This window comes from Oryzias latipes, chromosome 6 (genome assembly GCF_002234675.1).
Source record: "Oryzias latipes chromosome 6, ASM223467v1".
NCBI lineage: Eukaryota > Metazoa > Chordata > Actinopteri > Beloniformes > Adrianichthyidae > Oryzias > Oryzias latipes.
Window position 1 is genome coordinate 22,007,548 of NC_019864.2, and position 15,187 is coordinate 22,022,734.

The following is a 15,187-nucleotide window of genomic DNA, read 5'->3' on the forward strand; positions in this document are numbered from 1 at the left end:
CTGATATTTAGTCCGTTTGAAAACATTAACAGTCTGTTTCCAAAAGGAAAAGCCAATCATAAATTCCAAAGCTTTATTTAATACACTTAGTGACCAACACAGACAGTAGACTGTGAGATAATGGTTGTGACACAATAGCGCCCTCATGTGGCAAAGAAGGAGTAGTGAAAAGGTTCAGGACTAAAGCGTTTGGTCTTGTCTGCCCGCAGCATTTGTTACCTGTTAAATGTACCGCATAAACGATGCACAAGAACACCATTATGCTGACGACCACAGTTCTGCCATGCTAACACAATAACACTTTGCATTTGGGAAAAACAACTTCCCCTCCATTAACAATTACCCGACCAATGAAATCACACACAACAAACAATGTGGATTTCATTTGGGTTGGCGCAAATAAAAATCTGCTATTCTGTTCTAAAAACCAGCCAGAGACAGCCTATTCAAAACAAGTCTAAACAGTCTGCCCTGCCATCTGGGGCTGATCAGTAGAGATAATCTAATCTATATGAAATATTTGTTCTCTTAACAAAACTGTAGCCTTTAAACAGTTGTTTAAAGTTCTAAATTAACTACGACTGCTTTAAGCATTTTAAAGCTAACACAAATGGGCCTGAAGAACATAGTCTGTGCATTTCTATGTTGCTCAAGTTTTCTTGAAAAACCTGCCAGTAAATACTTGTGGTTTCTGTAATATAAAAATTGTAAAGTAAGAAGTGTTTTCTTTATCTTTTGTCTCTCTGCCTGCAGCTACATCACAAATATAAGTTTCAGAGAAGTAAGAAATGCAACAACTTCCTCCCATACGAACAAAAAATCCTAATATTCTTATCTTCAACAAAGCCACAGAGTTTATAAACTTGTTTAAACAAAAACACAGTATAAACACTCTTATATGCCTTTCAATTTTAGCATCAACGGCAACTTGGTTGTACCTTCTGCGTTAAGTGTGATGAGAGTGACGTTTTGTCCATTCTGGGCGCCACTCGAGTGACCGCTATTAGAAATGGAGTCACTGGCCTCTGAGCCGCTTTCCTGCTCCTCCTGGCTTTCTTCCCCAGCCGGAACTTTGACCACAATTGTGTTCTGGCGCTTCCTGGTCACTGTGCTGAAACACAAGCGCTGTGTTTAGAGCAAACTCTAGCAGATATGACAATGAAAGCAGATCTACACGTGACAGTATCATCAGAGCTTCAGCAAGTAAGAAGCTGTGAAGATTTTTTGGCATTGGTCGATAGCTTTAATGGTGTTAGAGTATACTTTAAAGGTAAGCAACTCACTTGCTGAGAAGGTTTTCCAATGGAGAATCTTCTTGGCCTGGGGTCTTTGGATGATCCCTGTTGACTATTACATTTGTTTGTGGAACAACACTGAAAGAACAAAAAAAAATCTTAAAAACAAGCATATATTTTTTCCTTAATAGTGTTTAAAACGGTTGAAACAGGATATTCAAAAATTAATCCTGTTGACTAAATGGTTAAAATATGTGAGCCATACCATCGCACTTTGTTCCAAGTCTGAGTAGCACCCTGTGGTGATCCTGCAACCATAGGAACCTGGATTGGACTCTTGGAACAAGGAGACATGCTGTCAAGTTTGCGTCCAAGAGCTTTGCATGTGGCATCCAAGGCCTGTAGCTTTGATTCAATTCCATCCAGACGTTGGCTGATTGATCCAGTAAACGAAACCAAAAGATTCTGGAAACAAAAATAATACGACATAATAGTTCACTCAAAAATAGCACCCAACTTTGAAAGAGATGTGGAAGATTTTGGAAAGCATTTTGTGAACAGCTGGTACCTTAATAAAAGATAAATCTTGATTGTTGTTGTTGTTGTTGTCCTGGCTCTGGCTCAATTTTCTCTTTTTCTTCTGTGGCCTTTCTTCGTCGTCCTCATGATTGTCAAGCATTTCTGACACATTGAAATATAAAATTATACTTAAAAAAAAAAGACACACTCAACATAGAATATATTTTCTTGCCTTAGGTAAAGAGTAGTTAAAATAGCTGGACTTAAAGTCTTAAATGAAAATGTCCATTAATTATTAGTGCGGATATCCAACAAATAAAAGGTCTATAAAAGATAGAGAAAAAATATGTTTCTTATGGTTAATTTTTTTAAACTCCTTTGGCAAAACTCACCAGTGCGGTCTTGGTGTGTAAAGTCCTCCACTGTTATTTGCACGATGTCATCTAACTCTTGTTCAGACATCATTCATAACTGAAAAGAGACATGGGGAGGAAAAATGAGCTGCCACGCGCCTTTACGCGACATAAAATAACAGTCATCTTTTACCTCAAGATGTTTATATATGTTAAAACCAAGAAACACATGAAGAAGAAAATGGTAATTTTTTTATAAAAACCAAAATGATTATTAAGAAGTTATAAATGTACATTCAGAAGAAAATGTTTTTATGACTTGTGTGCATGAACATTACCTCCCCTGTCATTTTAGAGAAACTTCCACTTGTTTTTTAGTTTTGCTTTTTATTAGGGGGCGGGGTTTGGCAATTTAACTGCAGTTCATTGACTGCCGTTCATTGACTGACTTGAACAACTTCTTTTTTTCTTTAATCTATTCTAAATGCGCTGCTGTGCCTCAGACCACAGTCCACTATAAAGTTCATCAAAACTACTTAAAATTTCAAAAATGTTCTTTAGATGTCACTTGGGCATGCTTTCTTAAACAAAGTTTCATTTGCTACTAGAAAAACTTTTTCTTGCAAGACAAGAAAGAATAGGTTGCTGCCTTCACCTCTCAATGAGAAGGCTCTGGTTCAAATCCAAACTGGGTCCTTTCTGTGAAGAGTTTGCATGTTTTCCCTGTGCATGTGTGGATTTTCTCCAGGCAATCGACCTTCATCCATAGACGCGCTTCATCGGTCACATCCCAAGGTGCGACTCGGTGTGTGTGTAATTGTGTGGCCCTGCAGGGTGTACCCTACCCTTGCCCAAAATGACCCAGTTTAGGCTCCGGGAGCCCCGAGACCCCAAAAAAGATAGAGTAGGTTAAGAAAATGGATGGAAAGACAGAAAATAAGACACATTTTTCAGGAAAGAAGGGTCTTTTTCACTTCCTTAAGACTCCGTTTTTGCTGTTTAAAACAAAATGCAGTTAACAAACAGATCTTTGCATTTGACTTTAAAAAATAAACAGAACTTTAAGACTACATTCATTGAAGTGGACTCTGGTCTCATTTACACAACGATAAATTCTTGTGTTTAATTTTTCAAAAAGTGGGGCATTATTTGTCTTTTGTTAAAGAAATCTTCAGAGCTTTCCACAATTGTAACTTGCAAAAATTCCTTTCATAGAGGGAATGTGTGCTCCTGGCAACCATACCATTTCAAACAGGCTTGTTGGAAAGGATAACAGGAAGCGACCCTTGTAAGCCACTGTTTTTGTTTCCTGTAGGACTGAACTTTAAGAAAAAGTATCACCGATTGAAACCTGTACATTCCAGAGCATCAAGAGTGGCTTTGTGCATCCACACCAAACTGGACAAGGTCTTTATTGTATGATTTTGAGCCTTAGCGCTTTTGACTAATAACTACACAGCCTGAAAAAAGCTTGATTACCTTATTGGGCCAAATCAAATACTTGCAGAGATTATTGCCAATGCATTTAATATTGGGCCTTTTTCCACACATATTGCAAACTCCATAATTGAGGAAACAAATCAAATTTAACTGGTTTTCAAGCAAATCCTATTAGCTTAATACCAGTTATGAAATTGTGTTTGACAACAGTTGTACATAAATGCTTTGAAGTCAATGCATGTGTTGAGTATGCAATTATAATGAGTTCTATGACATTTTTAAAGCATTTAAGTTTGAGGATTTATTACATGTTCATCACTAGCAAGTTAAACATAGAATGGCACACTTTCTGCTTCATGTGACTAAACTGCAGCTAAAATTCAAAATCTGCTTTTCATGTGTCATATAGTCATGAAACATAGTTTTGGAAACGGTTCTTGATAAAAATTACTGTTTTTAAATGATAAGTCCAAAAAATGAGTGGACATTTAAACTTCCCCAAATTTCATAAATAAATACAATAGTTAATATTTGCTGAAGTGTTTTCACGTTTAGGAACATTTTTATTGTGGTACTCGTTTCTTTTAACCTATTTACGCATTATTTATGGTCAAAATACTTATAATTCTTGTTTTGTTTTGTTTTCCCAAGTCCTTTATATCTAAAATGTTTCCCCAATACCATAAATCTGTGTCATAATTAAAAGCCTGCAAAGGCGAGAGTAGTTAAAAGTATTTTATTTTCCTGATTCAACTAATTTTAAAACAGTGTATATGAATTAAAGTCCAATGTAAATGACAGTATTGGAAGATTGTTTGTTTTTCCAATAAATGGTTATTTTAAAGTAAAAATTTAATTAAAACACAATTTTATGTTTATGTAAAACAATTATCACTAAGGCTAATGACCACCTTCTAAACAAAGCATGTGTGCTTGGCATTGCTGTATTTTTCTTTACAAGCTGTGGCTAAATGGCATAACAGTTAAACTCAAGTCTCCCCATTTAATTTTTTAATTAAATCAAAATACAAATAGATTTGTTTACGTCACTTTTAGCAAATACTAATTTGGATGTATAATTTAATCAAATGTACTTTTTTTGTATATGGATTGGGGCAAAAGTAGATCAGACTGGCAATTTTATGACATTAGTTGATGCACTTTGAGAAATACTTTCACATTCATACACATGTCAATGTATGAATTTGTTTCAAAGCAATTAAGATGTGATAGTTTAAAAAAAACGACCAGAAATGCCTTACTATTTGTAAACTGGTGGTTTATCTTAATAATGATAAAGCCAGACTTTGTTCAAGCCTTCTACCTTTCATTCCACTAAATATATTTCATCTTTGCCTTGCTAGTAACGATGCAGTTATTTAACTGTATGCTATCAGTATCAGTAAATGGGAGGAGATTTAAATTAATGAACTAAACAATTGAAGGAACATAGGTCCTGATAGATGTTGATTATTGTTTTTCAGGAAAAGTACAGTTTATTACAACTGCATGAGATCACAGCTGTGCATTATAACAAGTTTCGATTAGCACAGAGCAGTGATGTACTGGCAATGGCTAAAGTTAGCACAATCCGATTTGAGAGCTAAGCAACGCAAACAGAGCGCTATTTCAGCTAGCTTAGTCGTTAGCATGCTAGTTAGGCCTACAGGCCGCTGAAACGCAACGAAGTATTTGCTAAAACGTAAAAAATTAAAATAAAATGAAAGATGATTTTGACTTGGATTCGTAGACCATTGCTCACACACGTCAATTGCACGGTGTAAGAGTGGGCTTATATTACCGTGTGAATGACGAATTCTCGTGTTGTTTCTAGAGATTCCGATAACGGCGTCGTTCCTCGCGAGAGATGAGCTCGTGCCTTCCTGTGCTCCTCCGCCGACTGGCTGCGACCGCCGAGACAGCCTGTAGGGGGAACGTGCCGACTCTTCATTAGATATGAGATCAGCGTCAGGGTGTAAAGTTTTCTTTTAGAAAAACACTTTGACACTTTGCTCAAAACTACCGACCGCCTTAAAATCTTATGATTAAAGAAATGCTCCTTTATATGAGCGGATGTTTACTGAACTATCAAATTTAAGTTTGTTTTTAGGATTACTTCCTCACAAACTAAAAAATAAACAAAGGATCCTGCACATGGATGTCTTTCGTTATTTTTTAAGCCAACGATTTGAGCAGAAAAATCAACGCTACCAGCAATATCTCGTGTAACAACTGCAGGGGGAAACTATTTAAAGAACAAAGTATAAAACTGTTATCAGCTGAACAATTTCGAGATAGTTTCAGATACTCTGTGTTCTGATTTGAACAGTGAGGGAAAATAGAGAAAATGACACACCATCAACATTTAAGACAACACACAAATTATTTAAAAAGAAATTATACAAATATTATATATATATATATGCAGATCTTTATATATTAAAGATCTGCAAAACCAGTCATTTAAAAACATTTTTTTAATTTAATTGTTAGAGAGACACTCTTGTTGCCATGTTTGTGATTCAACGTGTGTTAATACACGTTTGTTCTTTATCCATGTTTTGTTTATGTATTTTATTTATTAATTTATTTAGGTGTTGTATGAAGCCCTTCAGTCCTGCATTAGCCAAATTGTAATCAAGTGAAGGAGGCCGTATTTGTAAATAGTTGAATTGATGAATCCATTTATTTTTCTACAATCCAACCAGATCAATCTGTCTGAGGCAATTTGGTAACTGAATCAATATACCATCATAAACTTTTTTCAAAATGAAATAAATTGATTATATTGATATTGGGAAATACCATTTGGATTGAGGCACAGAAGGTTTATTTTACTATAACATAAAAACGACCAAATGCCATCACAGCAGGCAACACACGGGAAGGCACCAAAACAGGATCAAGACATCAAGCTATTGCTTCTTCACTTCAATGTATTGAAACCCCCCTTTGAATTTTGCAAAGACACGTGATCATATGGCATAATGTTCTAATCATTTTCTTTCCTTTTGGACTTTTCCCTTCAGGGGTCGCCACAGCAAATCACCTTCCTCCCTCTAACCCTGTCTTCTGCATCCTCTACTCTAACACCAAAAACTGTCACGTTTTCGTTCACTGCATCCACCTCTTGCCTGGCAGCTCTAGACTCATCATCCTTCCATCAATATACTTACTCACTGCCTCTCTTCTGGACACTATGGTCCAAACCATCTCAGTTAGGTCTCTCGACTTGATCTCTAAAACCTTTAACATGTGCTGTCCCTCAGATGTACTCATTCCTTATCTAATCCATCCTGTTCACTCCCAAGAAAAACCTCAGCATCTTCATTTCTGCAACCTCCAGCCCTTTTCCTGTCTTTTCCTCAGTGCCACTTTCCTTTGATTTGAGCTGAAACTCTTCTATCATATGAGGTTCCATTTGTGCCAAAAATATGTTTTTGTGTCCACTGTCTATGTCTTTGGTCCCTTGTCTATGTCTACTGAACGAGTTCATTGACCTTTGGTTCATGCGTTATGTTTAAAACTTTGCATTTGTCTTTCGTCGTCAGAAAAGTCCTTTGTACGGTCGGTTAATTGTTTCCTGTACTACCACGGAACGAAACAAAAAAAAGGTTTATTAAAGCCGGCGCTAGCGTTAACCATGACAAACACGTTTTCTTTAAATACATTTTATTGATATTCCTGCAAACGCACGTTGCCAGAAAAATATGAGGTTCCATTTGTGCCAAAAACATGTTTTTGTGCCCACTGTCTATGTCTTTGGTCCAATTGAACCTCATACTATCACACATTACACCTGGTACTTTTTCCCACCCATTCCAACCTGGCTGCACTCGCTTCTTCACTTCTTTTCCACACTGTCCATTACTCTGTACTGTTGACTCTGGATGCTTAAAATGCTCCATCTCCTTCTTTATCTCTTCTTCCTATAACCTCACTCTTTCTCTTGGGTCCCTCTCATTTATGCACAGGTACTCCGTCTTTCTGTGGCTAACCTTCCATCCTCTCCTTTCCAGGGCAAACCTCCATCTATCTAGCTTCTCCTCCGCCTCTTTGCTGCTCTCGCTAAAAATCACAATATCGTCTGCAAACACCACTGTCCATGGTGATTCCTGTCTAACATCATCTGTCAGCCTGTCCATCACCATTGCAAACATGAAGGGGCTGAGTGCTGAGCCGTGATGTGATCTCCACCTTAAACTTCTCTGTCTAATAATGTTATGTTTGTGTTATTTGTATGTGAAAAACTTTAGGAAATTAAAATGTGAATGGATTTCCTATCAATTCCTGTTTGTTTGTAAACATATTTAATTTACATTTGATTATTGTGCAAAAAATAAAAGGAATCTGTAAAACGTCGCTTGCACTTTTCAGTACCCAGGTATTTATGTATTTGTCCATTGCTATTTTTTTATATTGACGCATTGGAACAACTTCTATTTTTGCAATGTAAACTCCCAACATCTGGTACAGCATGGGAAACATTGGTAGTTCTGAATTTTGCATGTGCTTTTTGGGGATAATTTCAAAATGAAATTCAAAGAACTTCAAATATAGTTTTCTACTAAATCTTTTCATGTGTTTATCTACCAGTGCAATAACGACAACGTTTCAGGCGATTGTTTGACGAAACCAACATTAACCAGAATGGTACCACTCTTTGCGTGACGTCACAAGAAGCGTCTGTTGCGCTGGCGAGGACCGAAAGGGGGATGAGCTACACTGCAGCTAATGCATGTTTGTAGTGATGTAATGTTGCCAGTTTGATGACTACGGATGGCTGTTTGCGCCCGGCTGTGCGGAGTGGGTCAGTCTCGGAGGTGCAGGAGGCGACAGCGGAACGAACAGCAAGATCAGGGAAGCGATTCCGACATGGACGAGGAAGAAGGCGAGCGGATCGTGGGTCAGACTCAGAGGAGAGCCGAGGCGGGCTGCTCCGGAGGCCCGGACAGCGCCGTCGCCTCCGCAGGGCCGAGTGACGCTGGCGAAGACGGCAGCGGTCATGTCAACACAGCAGCTTCTTCTCGAGGCAACCCGAGACCTCCGCAGTCTTTAGCGGATTTACCGCCGGAGCTTTTAGTGGAAATCTTCTCGCTGCTTCCCGGAACTGTTCTGCCAAATGTGGCCCTAGTCTGTAAGAAATTCAGACAAATCCTCAACACAGAAACCATCTGGAGAAAGCGATGCATGGAAGGTAAAACTTGCCACAAAAAACCCTCTAATTTACGAGCAAAGCTTCACCAAAACTTAAACATCTGCTTGGTTTTACATGGAGACACCTAAATAAATTCGATTACCTTCAGGAGGGACCCAATACTACGTCAGATGCATAAAAATAGATCGGTCTTTCACTGATGTTTGTCCTCTTTTATTTGCCGTAGAGCTGTTTAAATTTGAGGCAAAGTGCACCATGATATATTTATTTTAGGAGCTTAACGTTTCTAACATATTTTTTTTAATCTAAAGACATTACAATAGGGTACACGTGAGGCAAAAGAGAAATGCCCTTTTTCCTGCCTTTAAAAGTACAAGTATGCATAATATTGTAATATACATTTTTGTTTATGTGCAAGTAGTTTTAAGGTCTTTTTCCAATTTATTAAGGAAAAATTGTAAGTAAACCTGCACCCAGTTAAGTGTAGCAAGGCAGGGATGTAGCCACTATGGGGTGCAGGGGGGGGCAAGTCTGGGTGTCTTATCCCTTCAAAATGCCAAGAAAATCAATCTATCATCATACCAGTTCATCTAGCCTTATATCTATTTTCTCCTTTGATCTATTTGATATGTATAATAAGAAGTTGGATGCTCTTCCTGACACTGCCCTCTGCATTCCCAGACTTGGGACAGGCACAGGCAGGACATTAGTTTGTGCTCTTTTTAGGCTACACTTATCTCGTTTTTTTAATTTTGTTTTCATGTCTGTCTATTAGTTTGTCTGTCCGTTTGGTAATCCTGTTTTTTTCTGTTTTATTTTATCTATTGGGTTGTGTTTTGTGGGTTTTTGTTTGCTTGTTTTTATGGGGTTCTTTTGTTGCAGTTTTTCCTTTCTATCTGATGGCACCATCATTAGATGGTGCGTTTGGGTGCAGTCACTGAGTGTACCGGTAACTACCATTTTTCTGGCATATTAATTAGGTCTAGTACTAAACAAAGCGGAGTATGCATTACAAGGTTTTTTAAACACCAGTAGTTAGTATACTAGCATTCCATATTTTGTGACAATTTATTTCACCAATTTTGGCCGCAGATCCATGCGAAGACACTTAAGACTATACACATGGAATCAACTGTGATCAGATCACTCCTGAGTCATCTGACTTGATTTTCAATGGACTGTCTGCCTCTGGCTGCCAACATTTTTAGTTAGAGCTCCTCAAAGCAATGATGTCCAATTCCCACCTGATTTAGCAAAGATTATGTCAACTTTCCAAAAGGTTTCTTTTTGAATGCATTCTTGTTGTGACTAAAAATCTAACGGATCCATCTCCTGTTTTTGCTCTGCAGAGTTTGGCATGAACGAGGATCTGAGGAAGATGGAAGCAGGAGGCGTGTGCAGCCAGGACCTCTATGTCAAGCGTCAGTTTTCTAGCTCTCTTTCTAGCTCTCATGCCTTTTACTTCTTTCAGAGATTTAGTTTGTTCTTCCTCTTTTTGGCTGTTTGTCTGCACAAATATGCTATGTTCACTCACTAGGAAGAAAAAGTCACCATAGCTGACAGGAAATGGAAAGCACTCTGGTTTTCATTATTATAATTACACTGCTCCCATTGTTTCCTAATTGCTTGGAAGCAAATATACCAACAACATTCATGTTTAATGTCGGCTCTCACAGAACAGATTAGGGAGTGAGCAGCACTGGGCAGCAACTGTTGCCCCTCAAAGACCCATTCTGATCTTCTTTTGATCTATTTGAAAAGTGTTCCCAGTGGACTTTTAGTTATGATTATGCCGTTTTTAGCCAAAATCAGGAGAAACCTCTACCTTTTTTTGACAGATTCAGCAGATTGTCAGGAGTTCAATAGAAATTGTGAGCAGAACTGTTGGCATGGAGTAACCCCAACCAAAGTCCCCTCCCCATTACAGCTCCTCACACCCCCAACCTAAAATTATTGGTGCAACAAAAATGACGAGCAATATTGAAGCTATCCAGCGGTACAGTTTTGAGCCAGATACCAGCTCGTATGAGGAAATCAAATATTTACACGGATCTAGTCGTCTGCAAGTGGATGCATCAGAATGGAGCAGAGTAGGGAACTTCTGGCCCGCCCAGTCTACTTACTGAGTCACAAATAAGCTGTTTTTCAAACTGCATTTTTTTCACAAATATTTCTATAAAGAAATACTCACAAAGTTTTTAGCTAAATTTTTCTACTAAACATCCTCCATTATCAAGAAAATGCTACAAGAAGGTGTTGAAAACACCAATGAGTCGGCTTCATCATGGCGCTGGGTTTGACTGAGCCCGCCTGCTCCACCCACGCCTGTGTTGTGCCTGTGCAGGTGTCAACCCACGGGTCAAGTCAGGGCGCTTTATGAAGCTCCTCCCGGACTACGAGCACATGGACTATAGAGACGTGTACACACACTGTATGTAAACGACACACAAAGTAGACAGCTTCCGCATGACCGTTTTTGTGTGGGAGAGTTCATTTGTGAGTCCACTTTTGCAGTGGAATGCATCTTCTCTTCAGTTCATTTGTTTTGCATTGGCGCCGTTGATGCTTGTAAACTAACTCTGAAAGGTGAGGGCTATGTGGCTCGTCATTTAGAAACCTTTCTTAATCTGTGAATGATTAATTCCTTTTGGGTTTATATCTAAGGCAAAAAAGTGAGTGAGTTGTCGTTATTCATGCTGAAGCAGACGTGCAGCTTGCAAAAAGTTATTATTTTCTATTGTGCTCTTGTGTTGCAGTGCTTCACCCATACAGGCATATCTTGGGGCTGTGGCAGCCTGACATAGGGCCTTATGGGGGATTGCTCAATGTTGTGGTAAGTGCATCTTGTACTGTTGCTGTAGCGCAAGACGGAAGAGTGACTGCGGTCTGTTCTGAGTCCTTTTATGATCATCGTCTTCTGCTTTTCCCTAGGTGGACGGGTTATTCATCATTGGCTGGATGTATTTGCCACCTCACGACCCCCGGGTGGAAGATCCCATGAGGAGACGGCCACTCTTTCGCATCCACTTATTGGAGAGCAAAAAGGCCACAGTAGAGTGTATGTATGGACACAAAGGCCCCCACAAAGGAGACATACAGGTGAGGGCAGCAGAAAAGACTTATGCACATGTAATTATTATATACCGGTAGGTTTTTTAAAAACCCCAGAGTTTTGGAATACTAAAAAATAGATCGTGATAACCATAATTAAACTCAAATGGAGGTGTTTTCTTTTTTCAGACTGTAAAAAAGGATGAATTTTCCACAAAATGTAACCAGACTGATCATCACCGGATGCCTGGAGGCAGACAAGAGGTGAACCAAAGGGCGACAATTCTCACATTTTTAATCTAGCTTGTTAGAAATCGGAATGCTCAATAATAATTGCTGTGATTGGTTTTGCTGTTACCTAGGAATTCAGGACTTGGCTGGAGGAAGAATGGGGTCGAACACTGGAAGAAATTTTCCATGAGCACATGCAGGAGCTGATCCTGATGAAGTTTATTTACACCAGTCAATACGAGTATGACTCCCTTTCAGTACAGCATCTTTATGCTTATAAAACAAGAAAAATGCACAGAGTTTTGGTAAGAGACGTCTCGATCCGTTCACAGGATCGGAAATTGGGCTCGCTCACGTAGTTCCAGACTCGATCGCAATTGGATGTTGCATCCTGATTGGGGATCGGATAGATGATTTATTCTCGTCGTTATGATCAGCGCTATATATTTCAATCCTATTACAGATAAATAATCTATAAGAAGGGGGCATATCATGAACATTTTTATTGCCATAAAGTGCAACAGAAAACTGGCCTATTTTGAGCTGCAGGCGCACAAAGACAGTTCAGTAAAGTTCGTTTCAGTTTGTCATAACAAATACCTATTAAGGCCTATAAAAAAGTCAAAAGTTTATTTATATTTTTTTTAATGAAAGTTAAACGGAGTGACGCAGTGAGACGGCTGCCAAGGGAATGTTTACAACGAAGCGGGAAAAAGTGATTTAAAAAAAAAAGATTTTGAAAGAAAGTCATTGTTTTTATTTATTTAATTTTTCAACGGCAATATGAATCACATATTAAAAAAACATTCAATAGCTCTGAAGATGCTAAAACTACAGTCACCAAATTTGGATTACCGTAGTTTTTACCTATTTGCTCTAGTTAATAGTTTAGTATTTTTCCTAGTTGACGGTTGCACTGTTTTTGCTTGATTGTTTAAGACGTGCTCTGTGTAACTGTTAAACTATAAAATAAGGTTAATAAAATAAAAATAAGGGCCGGCATTGATCTGTTTATCTGGCATTTGTTATTCATTTTTTATGTTTTACATAAGTATCAGATCAGGACTTGATTTTTTGGCAGAAAATCAAATGACTCAGAATTGGATCATATCCAAAAAAAAAACCTGATTGGGAATTTTGATGCCACAGAGATTGCTACGTAGTCATAACTCTGTCAAGGCTCGATGAGTACTCTCTCAAAACTTTGTTTTGTTTTTTATCCCAGTAACTGTTTAACGTACCGACGGATCTACCTGCCTCCTGCGAGGCCGTCAGACCTGCTGCAGCCAGGCCTTTTCAAAGGCACCTATGGCAGTCATGGCCTGGAGATTGTCATGCTCAGTTTTCATGGTTCGTCTGCAAGAGCCACCAAACTTACAGTAAGTTTATAAATTATTATCATCAGACTGTGAGATTTTTTTTAAACGATTAATGTAAAGGATTTTTTTTGCATCAATTCCTTGATTAGAGGTTATAAAAGGCGAAGGAGATCCATTTTTATACTTCCACTACAAAGGTAGGAGCATTGCCCCCTGACTGTGTCTATGCTCATTCCTGCAGGGAGATCCTAATGTTCCTGCCGGGCAGCTCACACTGGACATCGACCTGAGAAGGCCGGTGGTCCTGCCAGACTTGGAGCAGCAGCGTAACATTGAGGAGCTGTCTCGGCTTGTACTCAGGATACACGAGGAGGTGCAGGGTGATGCGGGACAGCACGACAGTGTAGCTCCTCCCACAGTTAAATCTGCAGAGGAGGAGGGGGCTTGTGGTGGTACCAGCGGGCCAGAACCAGAAGAGGGTGACCACGGTGCCTGTTCAGACAGCTGCCAGCCCGGCCCCAGCAGGAGCAGTAGTCCTCCAGAAGCTCAGCCATTTGTGTTGCCTTTGGGTGTCATGGCTCGCAATGAGGTGTATCCTCGCACTTGCAGGAAGTGGTAAGGCTTTCATCACTCAGTATGGAACAAGGTTCAATGTGCAGCAGAATGCAAAACAATTAAATGGTACATGAACTTTTAGACGGCGATAAAAATAACCCTTTCTCATAAACAAGATTAAAAACTAAAAAGTAATTTTACCTATTGATTAATTCCTGATGTAATGTGTTGCAGCTTCTATGGGACGGGCCTGATTGCAGGGCATGGCTTTACAAGTCCAGAGCGCACCCCTGGACTTTTCGTGCTTTTCGACGAGGACCGTTTCGGTTTCATCTGGCTGGAGTTAAAGTCTTTCAGTCTGTACAGTCGCCTGACGGACCATCTACCCCACGCTCACGCCCCAAACATGGAGCGATTTGAGGCCATGCTACGTAACATGCAGTCCTGGACATCCTGATTCTCCAAGCTTTAAGTCCCCCCTCACACAATAAAGGAAAAAGAGTGTTTAAATATGAATCCGTTCTGCAGTGGACATCCTGATAGGTGTTGACCTCAAACCTCCAGATTGTGTCTATGACTGTCCTATACGGGGTTAAACCATTTAACTTTAGCTCTTCATGTCACGCCCTGCCTCGATAAATTCCTGTATCTGTTACCACACATGCGCTCAGAAGGCCCTCCACCGTTGATCCCCTCGCCTCAATATGACCCTAATCCACCAGTGCAACATGATAAGGGGTCACATCACAAGTTATGTAATCCCTGCTGGCTAAAAAAGGAACAAAAAGAAAAAAAAGAATGATGCCGCTCATACTACTTATTAAGGATCAAGCTGTATGTGCCTGTGATTCCTAAACCATGTCTGTACTGGATCATGCTTGAAGCAAATAAGTGTCCAATGTATTTTACTATATAATAGTATCATACAAATTCAGTGCCCAACTTATTTAAGTGCATGCTGCAGTTATTTAAATCTTCGCACATTTCACTCACAACCACTATTTACACATTTGTTCTTTGAGCAGCATGTTTTGCTTTGTACGTTTTTTTGTGTGTGTATTGTTGAGGCATAAGATGTGTATTTAAGGGCATCTCAGGTGTTTCTCTTGGCCAAAAGTGAGTTAAAACGGGAGCGAACACATTATGTATATATATCTCGATATATATATATATCGAGATATATATGATATTTATATATATTTAAAAATATATCTTAATATATATATATATATACATATTAATAAAGTTGTCATTAGCCCCGCAGAAATACAATTAATTTTTACAGTTTGGCAATTTGTTAACATGATTGCAAACTCATTATTCTGC

At 38.9% G+C, this 15,187-nt stretch overlaps 2 protein-coding genes across 3 annotated transcripts in view; one reads left to right on the forward strand and one right to left on the reverse strand.

The window, feature by feature from the left end:
* The window catches only part of banp (BTG3 associated nuclear protein), a 33,438-nt gene extending 27,609 nt beyond the window's left edge, over nucleotides 1-5,829 (reverse strand). The window contains exons 1-6 of the mRNA XM_011476288.2: nucleotides 5,349-5,829; nucleotides 2,147-2,225; nucleotides 1,804-1,916; nucleotides 1,501-1,700; nucleotides 1,284-1,373; nucleotides 939-1,111 (exon numbers count right to left, since the gene is read on the reverse strand). Of these exons, the coding sequence (XP_011474590.1) occupies nucleotides 939-1,111; nucleotides 1,284-1,373; nucleotides 1,501-1,700; nucleotides 1,804-1,916; nucleotides 2,147-2,219 (649 nt within the window). The 5' untranslated portion in view covers nucleotides 2,220-2,225; nucleotides 5,349-5,829. The remainder of the gene's footprint in view (nucleotides 1-938; nucleotides 1,112-1,283; nucleotides 1,374-1,500; nucleotides 1,701-1,803; nucleotides 1,917-2,146; nucleotides 2,226-5,348) is intronic.
* A 1,309-nt stretch (nucleotides 5,830-7,138) lies between these two features.
* Nucleotides 7,139-14,908, forward strand: fbxo31 (F-box protein 31). 2 transcript variants are annotated; one of them, XM_011476289.3, is made up of 10 exons: nucleotides 7,139-8,744; nucleotides 10,055-10,126; nucleotides 11,050-11,136; nucleotides 11,462-11,538; nucleotides 11,637-11,804; nucleotides 11,946-12,020; nucleotides 12,119-12,228; nucleotides 13,213-13,366; nucleotides 13,548-13,921; nucleotides 14,096-14,908. In XM_011476289.3, the coding sequence occupies exons 1-10, from the start codon at nucleotides 8,327-8,329 to the stop codon at nucleotides 14,316-14,318; spliced, it is 1,758 nt and encodes a 585-aa protein (XP_011474591.1). In that variant the 5' UTR covers nucleotides 7,139-8,326; the 3' UTR covers nucleotides 14,319-14,908. The 2 variants fall into 2 exon arrangements, with proteins under 2 accessions (XP_011474591.1, XP_004069767.1); XM_004069719.4 differs by lacking the exon at nucleotides 11,050-11,136 and having other exon boundaries at nucleotides 7,145-8,744.
* Nucleotides 14,909-15,187: the final 279 nt, after the last annotated feature.